Source organism: Papilio xuthus, unplaced genomic scaffold (assembly GCF_000836235.2).
Source record: "Papilio xuthus unplaced genomic scaffold, Pxut_1.1 DF826961.1, whole genome shotgun sequence".
Lineage (NCBI taxonomy): Eukaryota > Metazoa > Arthropoda > Insecta > Lepidoptera > Papilionidae > Papilio > Papilio xuthus.
The window spans coordinates 6635388-6654373 of NW_013531688.1; the positions used below are offsets into that span (position 1 = coordinate 6635388).

At 35.2% G+C, this 18986-nt stretch overlaps 1 protein-coding gene across 2 annotated transcripts in view; it reads left to right on the top strand.

Annotated features, from left to right (window-relative positions):
- LOC106120395 (nephrin) overlaps window positions 1-18427 on the top strand; it is a 33018-nt gene extending 14591 nt beyond the window's left edge. For both annotated transcript variants that reach the window (XM_013315738.1, XM_013315739.1), the window contains exons 3-17: window positions 8856-8979; window positions 12351-12559; window positions 12640-12753; window positions 12882-13067; window positions 13529-13677; window positions 13799-13943; window positions 14019-14155; window positions 15029-15188; window positions 15474-15631; window positions 15765-15921; window positions 16074-16237; window positions 16678-16873; window positions 17012-17189; window positions 17285-17460; window positions 17714-18427. In XM_013315738.1, coding sequence (XP_013171192.1) covers window positions 8856-8979; window positions 12351-12559; window positions 12640-12753; window positions 12882-13067; window positions 13529-13677; window positions 13799-13943; window positions 14019-14155; window positions 15029-15188; window positions 15474-15631; window positions 15765-15921; window positions 16074-16237; window positions 16678-16873; window positions 17012-17189; window positions 17285-17460; window positions 17714-17805 — 2345 coding nt within the window. In that variant the 3' untranslated portion in view covers window positions 17806-18427. The remainder of the gene's footprint in view (window positions 1-8855; window positions 8980-12350; window positions 12560-12639; window positions 12754-12881; window positions 13068-13528; window positions 13678-13798; window positions 13944-14018; window positions 14156-15028; window positions 15189-15473; window positions 15632-15764; window positions 15922-16073; window positions 16238-16677; window positions 16874-17011; window positions 17190-17284; window positions 17461-17713) is intronic.
- Window positions 18428-18986: the final 559 nt, after the last annotated feature.

Genomic DNA, 18986 nt, shown 5'->3' on the forward strand with positions numbered 1-18986 from the left:
GGCTGGATGAATCTCGCTGATATTTGATAGAACATAGTCTGGAACATTTAGTTTTTTTGTAATTCGGTGCGGACGAATTGGCGAGCAACAGCTGGTGGAATATAGTAATAACAGTACACGAATATGATAGCGTACGCTATAAACCTAATCCTACATAAGTTCTTCGGAGCCAGTTTATTTCTAGTGTTTACAAAACAGAATACGCAATAAATTTTATTATACATCTAATTCTAGTTCTGATGTTTAAATATACTCATCTAAATCGTATACGCATACAAACAGGTGTAAAATCTTATTATGGATCGCATCCAAAGGTCGTTAGCCCGGCTGAGCGAAATGGCAGACTGGTAGCCGATACCTAATTTGTCATCGCGCTCTATTTGCAAATGGCGTACAAGCAAATTATTGCCACTAAATGGCAACGTTAACATGTGGACTTGGAAATATTCTAAAATATGTAATACAAGTAATAATAACGTCCACAATGAAATAAAGAATAAGCAAAACTAGCTAACGACTTGCAAAATACAGATGAAGCTCATAGACATTTATAAAATTAGAAGAATTATCTTAACAGTGGTAGAGCCCGCTTTAACATCTTCGCACGAATCGGCCCGGCTTGCCCGGTGAAATAACATGACCACACAGAAGATATCCGTGAAGTGGAAGCAATTCCGCGTTTCGTCTGATGAGTGTGCGTCCCGGAGTCCTAATTTAGTCCTCTTTCCACTTCTCATCCTCTCCTTATAAGGAAAGGATGGGAAGTAGAAATGGACTTTCCGGATAAGAGGATGCATGGAAAGTGAAGATATTTTCTTTCTGTGCATCCTCTCCTCCGTCGATAAAAGGTAGGCAACGCATATGCAATTGCGTATGTCTATGGGCAGCGGTCACTTCGCTATTTCAGCGATTTCGGGTGGCCGCTCGCTCGTTTGCCACCTTTTAATATATAAAAAAAAAAAAAATTACCCGCATCTACATTGTTAGATTTAGTAAGAGTAAATAAAGAGTAGAGCAGAGAAGAAAAAGATGTCTTAGAAGTGACAATGCAATAAGATCGTGATACAAGTAAGATCGAATCCAATAATGCAACAGTTAATGCAGTACCTTCAAATATGACGAACTGTACCAATTGAAACAAAATTGATAAAGTTCCATATTCTGGTCCTATTTCCTTCTAAAGGTATTATCGTCTGTAGCGTATGGTCCCATTTCTTTAAGTAAACGCAGCTGTGTTCTTTCATAGTTATATTTTAGTCAGTGGCGCGTAACGCCCACTTCTTTTGAAGTATTTCATCTATTTAATAAAACAGAATATGACATACAAACTTAACACGTCAGTCGTCACTCGTTCCCGTGTGCCCGAGCTTGGCCCAGCGCCAGATGTTTACCGGAACGTTTTCCTTTTTCGACGTCCGTAGATTTCAAATGTAGATTGCCTTTTGCTAATTTTATTAGGATCTTTGCTACCATACGTTCGGTGATTTTATATTTTTTTTCTGGAATTCCAAGTTTTTATTTGAAGTTAAAATTAATATTTCAAAGAAGTCTTAGCCATGACACTCAAAAGGCTTACTTGATTTACCTCTACTTGGAAGTTTGTTAGAAAATATATTAATTTAACTCAACGGGTCTAGCTGAAATTTTACACAGATAAAGGATTGTCTGTAAGGACGTATTAGCTACTTACTAAGTTTCTTTAATATCGCGCGTACGAAGTGGCGGGCAAAACCTAGTCATTTTATATATTAAGCAGGATTTTCAATAAACCAGTCTTTATATTTAACTAAAATTTATTCATATTTTCATCACAGTATTATATATTAACAATTAATGCTCTGAAATTCGAAAGAACACGCTAAATTTATATCAGTTTTACGCAAAAATTTTAATAAGTTTCAATCTGAATGTTCTTCGAAACCGAATGAATTTTTAATACCATCGGCGAATAAACGAATTCTCGTTTTATTCTCATTGAACTGTGTGAGGGGTTTTATTGAATTATAAGTTGTTGGTTTTAATTATATCAACAAAAACAAAATTAAAAACATACTTCACTAATATTCTAATCATCAACATTATTGTATATTGTACAATTTAAAGAAACATAACGTTGAAGATCGAATCCGGCATATTAATATCATTTTAAACTTGTCTTTAAGTGTCAAGTTTGAGTTGAAATAGAGTAAAATAATCATAGAAATATTCCTACGAGTATGTATACAAATTAACGCTACGACTTGGGTCCTCCAAGAAGCGAGCGTATCACCATCTCAAAGGCCAGCAACGTATCTTCCGTTCCTCTGGTATTGCTGATGTCTATGGGCGTCTTTGAACAATCTGTTTTAAAAAAAATGCTAATGTTGAAAGTAAATTCTATAGATAGTAAAATATAGAATATTACTGTCAAATTTATTGCTTTTTGTAAATTTTAACATTTAACCTAGAATTATTTTTTTAAAAATCAGGAATACGGGTCAAGTAACATTTTACGCCGCGTTTCTATTACACATCGCACAAAATATGCGCTGGATATTAAAACTATTACACAGCTTCCCCGCGCAGCTCACTGCTGAATGTAAAAATGTTTCATTAGTTCCGCTAGTTCTTTATTGTGGGAATAAATCATATTTTTACGATGGCTATTTTAATATTGATCAAATATATCTCGTCTTGGAATCCGCTCTGTCTTATATCTTTGCAATAAACTTCACGAATGATGGATACTTGGTGAATTTATGAACATAGTTACACCTAAAAGTACACACTGAGAAAAATACTTATCAGAATTGTAATTTTTTAAAATATTATTCTGCAGCAAACGAGCAACCTGAATAATTCCATAGACATTCGCAATTACAGATGCCTTGAAAGATAGCATTTCCCCTATAGGTCTTTCGTCAAAATCCATTTACCCTTCCCATCATTACCTTATAAGAAAAAGGTGGGAAGGAAAAGAGGACTAAAATAAGGTTCCCGGTAAGCACATTCATCATTCAAAACGCGGAATAACTTACACTTCACGCCTGTCTTTTGTGTGATAGTGGTACTGCATCGGACGACCCAAAAATATAAATCTATTGAACTGTTTTAAAACTTTCTTTGACTTGTTGAAATGTTCCTGTAATTTGCTTAGATTTTATTTATACTTCTCTACTCGTGCTTTATATATATTCACCATTTGCTTATGATTTCGATGTTATCATACATAACCTGTTCCAACATTCTGTTCTACTCTTGTGTTAAAAAACAGTCATCATCTATTTCTGCATCTCGGACAGGATTTCTATATTTACACTTCTCCCCCATCAAAACTGTCCCAAATGCAGGACTGCTACGTGACATCAGATATTTAGGGATCGGCATTCGTTGGCGTCACGCCAGGGATCACCGTGATCAAATTAGACGTCGCCCTAAGCGCCGGTTTAAAAAAAAACCTTGCTAACTACAAAGGGTCTATACCAGGCATATATCAAAATAGATCTATCAAAATCTGCTACGTCTCAATGTAAATGAAGTTTTCCGAACAGTGAAAATGTTTGTAAACAGAATCAGCAAAGTATTTTATAAAGCTGAATGAAGTTATCATGAAACACAAAAGAAATAAGACATGGAATTTTGTTCATTATTTGTGAAAATATTTAATTTTGTAATCTTAAACGTGGCAGATATTCGACTGTTGAACAAACTATTGAAGATCAAAAAAAAATCTTCAAACTTATGAATACAAATAACAGCAATGTTTCCCAAATGACTTTGTATGGACGATGAAAGTTGGTCAATAAAAACAGGTGTAATATATCCAATATAGGAAGTATTACAAAGCTGTGTGTAAAGAACGAGCCTCAAGACAACGTTATATCAAAACACAAGAGCTCTGGGAATTCGGTTAGTTAGCACGTTTCCATTGTTGCATCAACAAAGGCTCCCTTTTAACAAAATGTTAAGTTAATGAGCTATTTAACTGTGCGACCAATATGTGACTAACATTGGGAGTAGATAGAATATTAAGGACATCCCCTAGACTAATTGGCTGATACGCCAAGAAGACGTCAGTCATAAGACATCTCAAATATATGTATGTGTTACTTACAATCACGAAGTAAAACTTGACTCGTGTTACAATTCGACGCAGCATGTCGCCTGTAAAGCATTTTCATACAACTGACGACTGGACCCACTCGTGTCGTGGCAACGCGGCTCAAACTACGCAGCGCGTTATTAGATCATAGTGAGCGCGATGCGGCAAAGAGCGTCCATGTTTTATGTATGCGGCGTACCGCGACCACCCTACAATAACGACCGCTCCCCGATATTAGCTTGGTTTTTTTCAACCGACGGCAAATAAGAGAAACGTTATTTCGTCGCTTTGACTTTTAAGAGCAGGATCTGTCACGCGCGAACATTGTCTTCTGTCAAATAAAAACGAACAATAACTTCTGAACTTGCTTAACTGTGCAAATATTTGATTTAGTGTGCGTTGATAAATATGTTTTAATTTTACTGTGTGGTCTTCATCTTTAGTTACACAAAGAATTTATTTGTTACGACAGCGTTTTTTGCTTTGTCCTTTTCTCTTTGGTCAAAGTTTCGTTGCGTGTTCTAAATTGCGAATAGCCCTATACGTCGTTTGACGACAATCTTAAATCTAGTCCGTTTAGGTGAGAAGGTATGTTCACGATTGACGGACGAGATTTTCTCGCTACAGAGCAATGTTTTTCTGTATTTTATATTGCCTCTAAATGTTTCTCCTTATCTTAAATTGTATGTAAATTTAACCCACGCAGTTAGGTTAAATGTTTGCCTCTAGACACGGAAACAGTTTTATGTACTTATGTCATTTTAGTTTGTCACTTTTGTCATCATTTTAATGAAATATGTACTTTTAATGTTATGTTTAAAAAGAATTACAAATCTAATTATTGTTAAATTGCAATACATTTTATTGTAATTATTTAATAAAATAGATTAATCAGTATTTGTATTGGACAAAATAAAACTTTTTTTTTAATTCAATGATAACTATTTCAACGTCTTTTTATCTTAAGAAATGAATGAGACAATTTCTAGATTTAATTGTACACGTGTGTCAATCTCGTATTGTTTGTAGTTCAGATATGAGTGAATTTGCCATCCTTGTGTAAGAAGGCTAAGGAATAAGGTATTTTTAATCAAGAAAAGTAATTTTTACAATGATATACCATTTACGATCACAAAAGAATCTCATCAAAAGGCTATCTTGATTGTAAAGAGTATTATTTTCAAGAGAGTTTACAATTAAAATAATACTCTCTAGTCTTTCAATACTCTGTATTAGAGGATTAAGTTCGAATGAAATTAAGAACTTTGTTTCAATTAGTTAATCTTCTTATTTCCAGAAGCTTCTATCGCGGGCGCCACTGCGAGCCGCGGTAACTACTCTAACAAAACATATATTAAGTTTGAGTGTTTCGTTTGCCATTGTGTATGCGAAATTCAACGAAACTCTATTCATTTCCAAGTTACAGAGACAATCCTCGCACTTAAATGCAAAGTAAATGTGTGCATATGTCATGCATGCACGAATATTATATGCAGCCCGCATATTCGTGCATGCATGAATTAGTGAGCCCGTGCGAGAAGGGGATCGTAGTCGTTACCTACGACAGTCGCTTCTTACTTGAATTTCTATATCTCTGCAGTATTTTATTAAAATTTAGTTGGCGTATGTGCATTGTCTTTGTTGAAAGTATATTATTCTTGAAGAAAATTAAATGTACTTTCTCTTGCATTTTTTAAAATATTATTTCATGGAAATTATGAGTATAACAAAATAATTTTTAACTACTATATTGTCTAATTTTAAGGCAAGAATAATCAAGCCATTTTTTGATCTGATTCCATTCTATTTTTTTACAAAAGCTGAATACGAATCATTTCTAGAAATCATGTAAAATTCCTTTTAAAACCCAATTTAAATAACATTTGCCTAATTAGAACAGTATTAATTAATTTTCATATTCCTGAGCTATTTGCTAACGTTTCATGTTAGAACATGTTTCTCTTTGTAAACCTATATTCCAGTAAGCGAGGACTGTTAACCTGCTAGACCAAAAGCATAAATGTTATGATGCCGTGAATTCTCAGAAGCCATAACCTTACATCTGGATGCGGGGCTAGGCGCCGGCGCTTTCATCTGAACAAATATGTGTTATTAAATACATTTAAATTATTACTGAATATAGAGAAGTGCTTAATTTAAATGCAATAATTATAATTGCTTAACTATGCTATCTACACGATATTTATACCAGTGTAACTTGACCTACACGCTTTTGTAATAAATATGATGTGATCACAGCATGTGTGAATAGTATGGGTCAACTCAAATTGGTCACTTAATTCATATATTAATTACGAACACCTCAGATGTAAGTTTAAAGAAGGGCGGATTCTCCCATCTTACTAATATTATAAATGCGTATGTTTAGAGGAATGTTTGGTTAAAAGGATCTCGGTGAAATTTGGCATAGATGTAGAACAAAGTCGAAAAGCACACATTCTACTTGTAAAGTTTTTTTTTTAAATATCGCAAGAACGGAGTCGCGGGCGATAGTTAGTAAGCAATAAAATAACTAGAAATGACTTATCAAACTTAACTAAAGTTCTTTATTAATGTGTATAGTAATATCGTATCATTTAATGATTCACAAGTTTCACTCATATTTGAGATGTTTAAACTCAATATGTGAACCGTTAAATAAGTTTGATTATTATCTAGTTAACTTGGTATGTTCCCTACAAAAATGAACGTGTGACTAAATTTTTTGATTCGTCATTATTCCTTGTAATTCGGTTACTTTTGAATTAAGACAATGTTTCCAATTGTTACTAATTGCTCAATTTTGATGTCACTATTCTGAGTTCATTTATGTCGTTGAGTCTACTTGTATCACGTGGTATCCATCAAGAGATTCATTTTTATACAATCAAAGGTATTTTATACGTTTCAAGGCAGAATGATCCTATATTTTAGTTTTAAAAGTTTTACAGTTAAAGTGTTGGTGTTGGTTAAAAAAAATTGTATCAAAGTTCATTTTAATTTAATAGTTAAATTAAAATATTAACCGTAACTTACTACGACCAAAATCGTTTAAAACATATCGTTATCTTTGTTTAGTCAATGATGAAAGACAAGGATGACTTTACTGAGATTTTGATGTTAGAAACCCATGGTAAACCAGATATCTTGGTGTATTTTCAGTTACCATTTAAAAATAGGGTAATACTTTCTTTCACCCGCGGACCCAGTTTCAGCGTTTTTTATTGGAACAACAAATAACCGTGTATTGTGAAAGCCTTTTCAAAGTTTTCTATAGCGAGGTCTGAGCACGAAGCGTCAAGCGTAAACAAAACCCTGCCTCAAACAACACAAATCGATACAAATACTCCAGCGTCATTTCATTGAAACGTTCTACTTAAGTTCAGGGAAATGAATGTTGCATTCGATGCGAATTCACTTGCTTCGGTGAACATCATATTTTATCGATATTGTAAATGCATCAATAGATTTTTAATATTCGATTTTTTATGCTGCAAACCAAGAGACGTGTAAGAAACTGGACCAAGACCAAAAGGGATATTGGTTTCATGGATAAAAAATTCCAATTGTTGACTTTATGATTACTGTCCAATATAAGAAAAGCTTGTCTATTGCTACAGTTGCACTTGTACTTCAATTAAAAACATAAGCCAGAATCCAACTAGTTCCGGATTATTTAACTGATAATTCGTTTATTAAAAAGAACCTATTTATTTTTTCAAGAACTCTACAGCTTTCTTACAAAGTATGTATCATCATAATAATAATTATAGAACCCTTATGATTAAAACCTTAATGATTTTATACTCTTTACTTTAGAAAATAATTTATGCGTGTTAGAACATAAACCTTAATGATTTTATACTTTTTACTTTAGAAAATAATTTATGTGTGTAAGTGGATGTGACTGTGTGTATGTGTTTGTTGGGGGTGTGTTTAAATTATAAAAATACAATAATTTTACTTAAACGATATTTTAAACATGAAGTTGAATGATGGTATTCGCTTCATAACAAGGCGAGCCCTTCTGCTGTTTAATATTTCAACATTTTTGTCAGATGACGGACGATGGCTGCCACATACCATGGCTAATGAATACGCATCGTTTTTGATTAACTTTTAATTGGTCATCACCATAATGTATCAAGTCTAGTGGTTTTTGTTTACGCCCGCCAATTAGATACGCGAATTAAATTGCTCGATGTGTTTGCTTAAAGGGATTGTTGTGCAGTCATATGACCCAGGATTAAACATTTTGATTAATGTGTTTATTTAATCTACGTTATAACAATTTATTTATTTATTCCCACGTATATTAAAAGACAAAAGTGTTATACATTTTATATGTTATATTTTATGTATCTTAAGATTTGGTATTTTGTAATTTTACTACGATAAATAAGGTAAGAAAGATGTTGTATACTAGGACTGGTATTCCTTCGAAATACTTACCAGGGCAATGGTAATAAACGGGAAAGACCAATCATACCAGGATGAGTGCAGTGGGAATCGTAGTAGCCATAGACATAATCCTTTATCCCTTTCCGTTAGACCACATATCCATCTTAGTATACGCTTATCAGCCATGTGCAATCTATTTTCATTGCGAAACTTTGATGGATGAAAACTCAGATTCAAAAAATGCGAAGTTCTTAAGATATAAATAATATAGCCAATGTAGATTAATGGATGTTAATCTATACTAGTTTTTTTGTTAAACAATTTAACAAGATCATCATTTAATATATGATGTAACGGTATTGTCTGTTTGCAGATGTAATCCAAGTGTGGTCTCCGCCAGGGGGCACCACGCGGCTGCCGTGCGACCTCGCCGCCCCCGCGCGGGACGTCGCTATGACGCTCTGGTTCAAAGATGGAGACAGGATGCCCATATACACGTGAGTTTTTACTATTATCTCGTTATATTTACTGAAAATAACTGCAAATTTCTAGAAACGCTACCACGTATGTAGACGGTAGTAACTCGAAATAACCGAGGCTTTCCGATCAAGATCTGTGGCCATTTTTTGGATGTTGGTAGCAATGTAACAGATGTCAACTAATTGAGCAAGTCTACGTATCTGCTAACGTAAAGGTTGGCACTCATGACACCTATCTAGCTAGCCATCTCGACTCACATGTTCACCCGTGGTCTTGAATGCGTCAAAGTGAGGCGCTGCTATAGCTGACTGAGAGATTACCTTAATTCTTTTTTATTGTATAGTAACGACCAGCCATTGTCACGCACATGACAAGTTACATACCGTGAATACATATTTATACGTATTTAAAATATTTTTGAAATCATTAACATCAGTATGTGAGGGGGGGATATTAATAAAACAGCATTTTCAACAATAATATTTCTGTAATCTGATTGAAAAACGATTTATATATTGGCGAAGCGATTATATTAATTTAAGCTATTAATCCGCTTGATGGCTATCATTTCTCCTCTTTTGTACATGTGCGGAGCGCAAGCATTTACAGCGCTAAACAAAAACAATGTTCAACGAATTTTATTAACATCCATTCCATTCGTATCGTATTCGTTATCTATATAGCTACTCCTCACTAATTTTCAGGCATATCGGTAAAGCCGTTCTTGATTTATAAATAGTGTTACTAACACGACTTTCTTATATATATATGCCTGAAAATTAGTGAGGAGGTAGCTTAGAGCCAGGAGTCGGACATAAGATACTATTTATTCATTTAAAAAATTTTTTTTTCCAATTTATGCCTTGAAAATGCTCCGTTTTATTTAACTTACTAATATTATAAATGCGAATGTTTAGATGGATGTGATGTGGATGGATGGATGAGTGGGCTACACTAATTAAGTTTTTTATAGTAGTTTAGGTAGTTTAGGATACACATATTAAAATGAATTTATTTTTATGTTAAAAAAAACAATTTTTTTCTTGTATGCCAGTTCGTTATTTTAATATTTTAAAAGGCAATTGTGAAAACATCTTGGCTTCTTGTCTTTTAAACTATGTTGGATCTTCTTAGAGTGAAGTAAAGATTTAATATAATATTAATTTATATCTCAGAGTGTAGGAGAGTGAAGTTAATTATTTATTCACAAAAATATAAAAGCTTTTAGTGCACCAATCAACTTATAAATTGGTAAAAGCCTACAACTCAATTATAAAATAACTTTAAACACTCGAACAATATAAATGTGTATAAACTATTCGCGAATATAACGAGATTTTACGTGTTTTTTACAAAATTACATAGCTGAAAATTGTTTCATGAAACAGATAGTTAACGTATGTCTCTATTTAGTTCTTGATTAGAGGTTATAATTTTAAAAATGTATAACGATCTTACTTACATGAATGGATGGATGTTTGTTTGAAGTTGTCTCCACAACGGCTTAACTGATCTTGATGAAATTTGGCATACATATAAAACATAGCCTGGAAGAACATATAGGCTACTAATAAGATTTTTTTTATGTGTCGCGGACGTAGTTGCGGTCGACCGTAAGTATCAAATAATTATCAGATCGCTGTTAATCCAATTTAATTTGACAAACACGATCAATAGCGCGCACGTGCATAGCAGATACGTAATAATGAAATGATTAAGCCATTTACACACGAAACAATAGCCTTATTAACTGATACTGCAGCACTGATAAAGACCCACCATCACAATACAGTGGAAACCTAACGTTAATATATCGTAAGCTTATATTAACATGCTCTAATAATTTTCAGATAAATAGACAGCCAATATCAAACCTATAATTAGATCTAGGATTAAAAACTTGATGAATCCCTCGTATTAGTTTAAACAGATCTTAAATTACTAGACACAATATTATCTAGACCGAAATAAATGTAATATAACTAACAAGGGACGAAAAAGTTGGTGAATCTTAAGAAGAAAAAATAATTTGTTAATCTATATAAGTAGAAAGTTACAAACTCTAAAGGAAGGAAGACTTTGCAATATTCGCAATAAATGTAGTCTGTACGTAACGTAACAACTTCCTTTAAATTGACTCGCACTTTTTAAAACAACTCTTTACGTAAAAGGAAGGAAGGAATTCAGTAAAAGATTCCGCCGATCTTCCGTTTTGGAAGCACTCCAGCCTCTGAGCGTTGAATCAAAAGAGAAATATTTGTTTAGATCTGCCTCGGAGTGTTCTCATCGGGTCGATAACATCCGCAGTGTGTTTGCTTCAAGGTAAAAATATTAGGGAAACGGATTGAGAGAACAACAAACGGCTTTTATGAAGTTAATGTATTTACAAGACTCGAGTCGTGACTTTGCTCGGTATTCGCGAATATTTACAAACGCTACGTTGCAGGTAAAGAAGACGAGCGTTCATGCTAAATGATATATAAAGTACTTTAGAACAATAAAGATTTCGTATGAGAATTTAATCTTACTAATATTATATATGCGAATGTATGGATGTATGGACAAGTTTTAGAAACTCCAGAAACGTGTCCCGATGAAAGGCATAAATGTAGAACATAGTCTGGAAGAACACATGGGCTACTAATTAATTTTTTATAACCGCTTGGAAAGAGTCGCTGGCGACACCTAATAGGTTATGTTTATCAACCAGATTCATATAGGTTACATATTATGAGAATGTAGCAAGAAACGTCTTAAATTTCAAAAGCAAGTTTGATGGCTCTACGCCAGAAGAAATCATGAAAACTGTTAATTACTTCGAGACTTTAATACTTTTGGAATTAATCTTTGATAGTCAGTTAATGCATATTTACGAAAGATTTCTTGTTGTTCCAATTGTCGAATGTATGTTTTTTTGTTGTAAGAAATACTATAGATATTATTAGTAGCATCTCAATTAACAATAATTGAGAGCGCGAGCTTCACGGATCCATCCATCATGACGGCCGTCGGTTGCAGCGCTACCGGCAATTAATAACGAATCCATGACATTTCGCCGTTGAATTTCTTAATCTTATACATGAATACGTGAAATCATTAGCAAGAAATAATGTCGTGGAGTTGAAAAATGACATATTACAAGCAATATATTTATTTAAAATGAATGAATTCATTAAAATTGAATAAGAGATAGCTTTCTGATTTATAATTCTTGTGATTGTTATATTGTTGTGTACAATGACGACTACTTGAAAGAATGAAATAGACAAAGACGAGAAAACTAGGCGTAATTTAACAGCCGAATATTATTTTACAAATATATTTCTACTATATAATTTTGGCTTTGTTTGTTTCTATGTATAGCGGTTAATCTTTTTTTTAATTCCAGGGTAGACTTCAGAAACGGCCCGCCAGTTCACTGGGCAGTAGCCGGGGAGTTCGGTACTCGAAGCCATTTCGTCCTCAACGAGTCAGACCCGTCGTCAGCTCACCTTGCGGTCGACAAGGTGGCTCGCTACGACGAGGGCATATATCGCTGTAGGGTCGATTATGTCGATTCACCCACTAGAAATTATAGGGTCAATTTGACTGTTGTAGGTATGTATTAGTTTTAAAAGGACTTTTCAAACTGGTTTGTTATGATTCAATTGATATTTAATAATTTTCCATTGTTACAGTGCCTCCAGAATCACCTCGGATATACGACTCTGATGGTCAGGAAATAACAGGCTCGATTGCCGGGCCTTTTCGAGAGGGATCCAACCTCCTTCTCTCTTGTCAAGCAGCTGGAGGTAACTTTATCTTAATGCCAACACGATACACTAACTACAATTCCTGAAAACAAAGACTGATTTTATCTATATTTTATAATATGTTACGAAAGGATGTAATCAATAGCTTAAGCACTTTATATTGACAGGTAAGCCGGCTCCGGACGTTTCTTGGTACCGAGGACAGGAGCGCTTGGCCGTTACAAAAGGAGGGTCCGTGTGTCAGTTGCACCTGCAAAGGCTGTCCCGGGAATTTTCCGGCACGACGCTGCAGTGTCGGGTGGAGCCTCCGCTTTTGAAAGCTCAGTACAGAGACGTCACCATTAAACTCTTTTGTAAGCTGATATTTTACTCTGAAAAATACCAATGTAGAAGAATACTTTAAAGAAGACCATTTCTTTAATTAAAAATAAAGTGTTCTAGTTGATTTATCTGATGAAAAATATAATAAATTCAGCAAACAAATAATTTAATTTATCATCTTTAATCGTGATATTTTTATTTCGCGTCGTGTGACAATAAATAATATGAAAATCCTTTTTCGTTGTAAGTTACGCTTAATTGAAGTATTAAATTTTACCGTGAAATCTGTATGATTCATTTTAAAAGAAAATAAGAGTAAAATAAATCCAATATTTATACTTAATGTCACTATCAACATTGCCTACTTTAAATCATTAAAGGAAAATGCAAATTATTTTAACAAACATTTATTAGCCAGTCTATGTTTAAAAAAAATTAAATTAAATGATCTTTTAAACTTATTTCACTTTTACAATTAATTATTTGTATATAGTAAAACCTCAATTCGTCCGTGTGACGGGGTCGGGCACTACGCGCGCGGGACACGAGCGGTCATTCGTATGCACTACGCGCGGTTCTAAGCCCGCGCCTAATATCGACTGGTTTATCAACTCGCAGCGCATCGACTCTGCTATGACTGAGGTAACTACCTCCTCCTCTCCTACCTCTACTAGCTACACACTTTTATTGACCTTAGGTTAGACAAAAGAGCTATGGCGTATTTAACTATGTCCGAAATAAAACATCCAATATTCCTCAACAGATGGATGTAGAGGGTGAAGTAACGAGGAGTGTGCTGACCTGGCGAGTGAGGAGAGAGGACAGCGGGAGACAACTGGTCTGCCGAGTGTCAAACCCCTGGTTCCCTGCTTACACGTTAGAAGACTCGGTCACGTTAGATGTATTTTGTAAGTACATTTGAATACAATGCCATCTATCTCATTAATTCCAACTAAACATTAAAAATTCCCCTTTATGTTCAGATCCTCCTGTCGCACAAATATCAATAGCATCACCGAAAGAATCGCATTTACTACGGGAAGACGGCGACGCGGTGCTAATTTGTTCGTCGGACGCATCGCCGCCTGCGACCAACTTCACTTTTTACAAAGGTCTACAGGTATAAGTAATAACATATTATTAATTACATCAGATCAGATATAATCTACAGTTTTTGTTCTTTACAAATTAAAGTAGAGTAAGAAAATGAGACGAAATAGCGAAAAACATTTGCTTAAAATTGCGGCGCTAATTACATAAGCGTACACTCCAACTGGCTCCTGGGAGCTAATCGCCTTGGCGAAGGCGATTACTGACTTTAAAATCTTAATTGGCATAAAATATTTAGGCCGCTTTTATTTTTGGCGCAATAATTGTATCGTAAATAATAAAATTGTTGAATAAGTAATATTTTTTTCGAACACTCAAAGAAATCATAAACTGAATATGTTGTCTAAACAAGACGGCTCACCTAACATATTTGAAGACAGATGACCGTGGATACACAAGGAACCAATATTTTACCATCATTAGCACGCTCCCGTGAACCTGCTCGTATTTTTGACTCCACTAAAAAAATGTTCCCACAAAATGTTTCTTTTTAGAGCAAGTGACGTCATATAGGGAAAAAATATTTCTAGGAATTTATTAATAGATACCACTGGTCGTTTATTAGTACTGGCCACATCATTTTCCAAGAATTAATCAGGAGTCCTGTGTTGAAAAATATAACTGTAGATTCTAAAAATACAAAAAGAAAACTGTTTCTGAGAGTTCCTTAATTAAAAAGAATAAACAAAAAACTATTCAATCCAATCAAATTATGTGTTCCTTAAAGTCTGTATATCTTACATACTTTTCTCCCCTACGTAATATTTATTTTGAATTATTCAAAGTCGAGAGCGAGGTCCGTGGCTAATTCAATACGTTTTTGCCCAGAAGTCTGTTTTTTGCGCGAGTTGTGTTGTTTGTTTATAATCCTAATTATCGGTAGGACCACTTAATCCACGACGATCCGATTGGCGGCATCTCAGTGGAAGGGAACAGATTGATACTGCGCGGCCTGCGGCGTCACCACTCTGAGAGATATCGCTGCCGAGCTCGCAACTCCGAAGGCAGCGGATTGAGTGAACCGCTTACTTTAAATGTACTCTGTAAGTATGCCGTTTACATTTCTAGAAAGGAAATAGATTTACCTATCAAAGAAATGGTTTCAGATGTTTTATTTTCACAGAGCTATTTTCAAACGTTTCATGAAATTTCTAGTCGATTAGCAAAATATGCAATATTCAGTTTACTAAGCATGACGTTTAACAGAGGAACTACTTTTATTAGCTTAGAAATACACGATACAATATGAATAACGTGGTCCTTCAGGTATCATTCCTGAATCTCAGTCATTTGTTTCTTTATATTTATCTCTTTATGTATATCGCCAGCGAGACCAGAATGTTCGGCGGGAAGCATCGTGCAGCAGTTAGCTGGCGCTCCCGGAGGAGAGGTGCGCGCGCGCTGCTCTGTCACCGCACCTTCTTCTCGTGATGCTGGCCCTTTGAGGTTCTACTGGACGTACAATGGTACTAAGGATGTTCTGCCGGTGCGTAGATTTGTATTTCTTATTGATACTAAATTGGTTCAATATCTTACTGTGTGAATGTGATTACGTTTTGCTTTTTTGAAATCTATAGGACATTGCTCTCATAATAAAAAAATTATGACTTTACTGACAGATACCGGCTGCCAACATAACAGTATCGGGCTCGAGTAGCACAGTGATACACGGTCTGCCAGACAGTAGCTCCGATGACCTCGGCTGGCTGGCATGCTGGGCCAGTAACGATATCGGCAACCAGCGGGATCCCTGCCTCTTTAGAATTATGCCTGCTGGTACGTTCTTATGAGTAATGTAATCCTTCCAGATTTCTTTCCTTTCTTTAAACTGGTATTTAAGAATATATGAGTAGGTTTTAATTCATATGTTTCTTTGCACAACAACAAAGTTAAGATATTATTTTCATAACGTCACGAAACTTCATTAGCGTACCCGGAACCACCTTCGAATTGCGAGATAGAGGACGAGATCCTGCGCTGCGAGGCGGGACACGACGGTGGCCTGCCGCAGCGGTTCATCCTGGAGGCGCTGGAGGTACGGCCCCGCGACCCGGACCCCCGGGAACTCGACGGCGACTCCATGAGCGACCAGGTGAGCGCGGTTCACTGTTGCCGTGCTTTGTGTCCTGAATGTTCCTATTTCTGTTGTAGCACTTTAGTTTGTCCTTGTATAAAAATCTATTGGATATATAAATAACTGATTTAGGAGATAAGCATTGTGCCTCTAACCCAGAAAGGCAACAAAATTATAACGCACCTTCAATGTGTATGGTCCTAAAACTGTTCTAGCGCTTTTTCATTACACATTCATGCGTTTTGTTGTTCTAGGCCTCTAGTATAATTCTATATTGCACATGATTACTGATATAAAATGTTTGGTTCACCGTAACACCTCATAGCATGACTTTATTAAAGAAAAGAACCAAGTAAGTAAATAAATATTCTAACCTTGTAAATATTAAATCATTACCGCTTCTTTTTAATTTGAGCGTTTTAAGTATAAAGGCTTACACAAATCATTTTCTATTATAGGGAATTTCTGGTCGTGGTCTTAGCGAGACAGTGTACCGAGCCAGCAATGACGTCATACCACAGTTCCCTCTGGACGCGCTAAGTCCCGGTCGGTACACATTCCTGGTGTACTCCGAGACGCCCCGCGGCAGGTCGCAGCGGCCGGCAGCACTGCACAGCGTGCCTATAAGAACTATTGATGATCTAGATAGACCGGGTAAGTGCTTGAAAGATTGCTACGCTCTAAGTGCCTTCCATCTCGTCTTGAACATAATCTGCTGTCCATCCTTAGTCTTTTTTCTTTTTTGAATCTATACAATTAAATAAAAAATACTAATCAATCATTGAACACCAGGATCTCTACAAACAATGACGCCGGGGCCACCGCAGCCGACGCCAAGTGACAACAGTGTGGCGCTACTCATAGGAGCAGCGCTCGCGCTAGTTTTACTGACGATTCTGACAACGCTTTGCGTCACGTTGGTTGTTATGTGCAAGAAGAAGACGAGGCCGCGAGGAGAAAACGATGAAAGGTAACATTGATTTTACGACGTAGACGTTGTAGGAAAATTAACGTTCTATTAATCTTTTAAAGTTATTAACCTGATGTATATTATAACTGTTCTAGCACGGTGTTACGGCGCAGTGTCGGTGTGTCAATGTACGGTGGGTCTATGACACAAAGCGTGATGCCAACAGTGGTCGTCCGTGGTCATCGGGGCTCGCGAGTGCTGGCTGCGCGCTGGTCTGGGGTGCTAGATGACACGCCACTAGCCGTGTTAGCCTTAGATACTAGGGCACATGGTAAGTAGACTTACACGAGTCAAGATTAAGAACCTAAGCAGCCTGATACTAAGAATGTAAGTAGACAGTACCAAGAACTAGATTCTTGAGACTATTTTAAACATTAGTTTGTCGAAATTAGCACGACCAATGATACCAAATCAGAACTTTGAATGACGGGACTCAATGAAAATTTAGATTACTTGTATATAGTTTCATAGATAAGATAAAAGCAACTATATTACTGTGTATAGAATAGGAATATTTGTTTCAGTCGATACTGATTCCTGCCGTAGTGATATGGAGCATCAAGAAACTGACCTCACCAGTAACGTTGGAGACATGGAAACACAGACAGACCCGTGAACAAAGAGTACACAAATGTTCTCCGTAGAACTGTATATACGATGCATTGCGCTGGACGGTTTAACTTTATGAAAAATTCAGTAGCTCGTTTGGAGAAAAGAAAAAATGAAAGTCGAGCTCAAACAAGCTGTTGTACTCTGATACGTTTTGAAGGATATAATAACTCTCTATTAAAAGTATGTTATGTCATTTCATTATGTATGTATGTATTAAAATATCATTTACACATCCATCGATTCTTAAAAAAACTTAGGAATCCTTTGTCTAATACAAAGATAGAGGGTTACATCCTTATGTTTCTGCTCTATGAATTTTCTTATTATAAACGGCCGAAGACATTGTCAATTATCTAATTGACTTTTTGTTACTTAAATGTTTGCGTAGAATATCACGAGACAAAAAATGAGGCGTTTTGTGTATTCTGATATAGAAATAGATCCTTCTGACTCTCAGTACCTTGGGTTTTATGATGAGTAGAACGTTTAGTGACAATTAGTTACACGAGAGCCCATTTCTGAATATTTTACCTTTAGCAATATGCTTTATATTTATATTCAAAATTTTCATTTCTTAATTGCATATTTTATAGAAAAATACACCAACATATTAAAGCTAATGATTGTATTGTAAACATAAACTATTGTCTTATTGTCAATCTATATGTATTTGTTTTTAATTGTGAATATAATTTAAGAATTGTAATAAGCTTACCAAATAAATAATATTTATTTAAGTTATAGTGAGAGGAAACAATAAGTTTTAGTAATAATAGCTTGCAGACAGTATTATTTTTGTTGTGATCAAATCTTAGTTAAAAATTCATAACTTTTATGTAATAAATAACAGTAACTATGTGCATTTAAAGGAGTCCTAATAGAGAGAATATTACACAATCAGGAATATAAATGTTGACATTAATCGTGCGTAGTCAAAGCTTATAAGTTGGCCCTTTTTACAGTCCTTAGTTTCTGATTGAAATAAATTATACATAATACTTTTTGAGTGCACCATTAGGCAATATTGAATCATATAATATTGCTATTTAAATATTTAGTACAATGTTATAAACGTAAAAAATATGTTTATAAACTTATATAAAAAACGGCTAAAACACTCACGTCCTTTGGCGGCACCGACTAGTTTCGAGCCCGGTGATGGTGGAGGAGGGGGGGGGGCGTGCC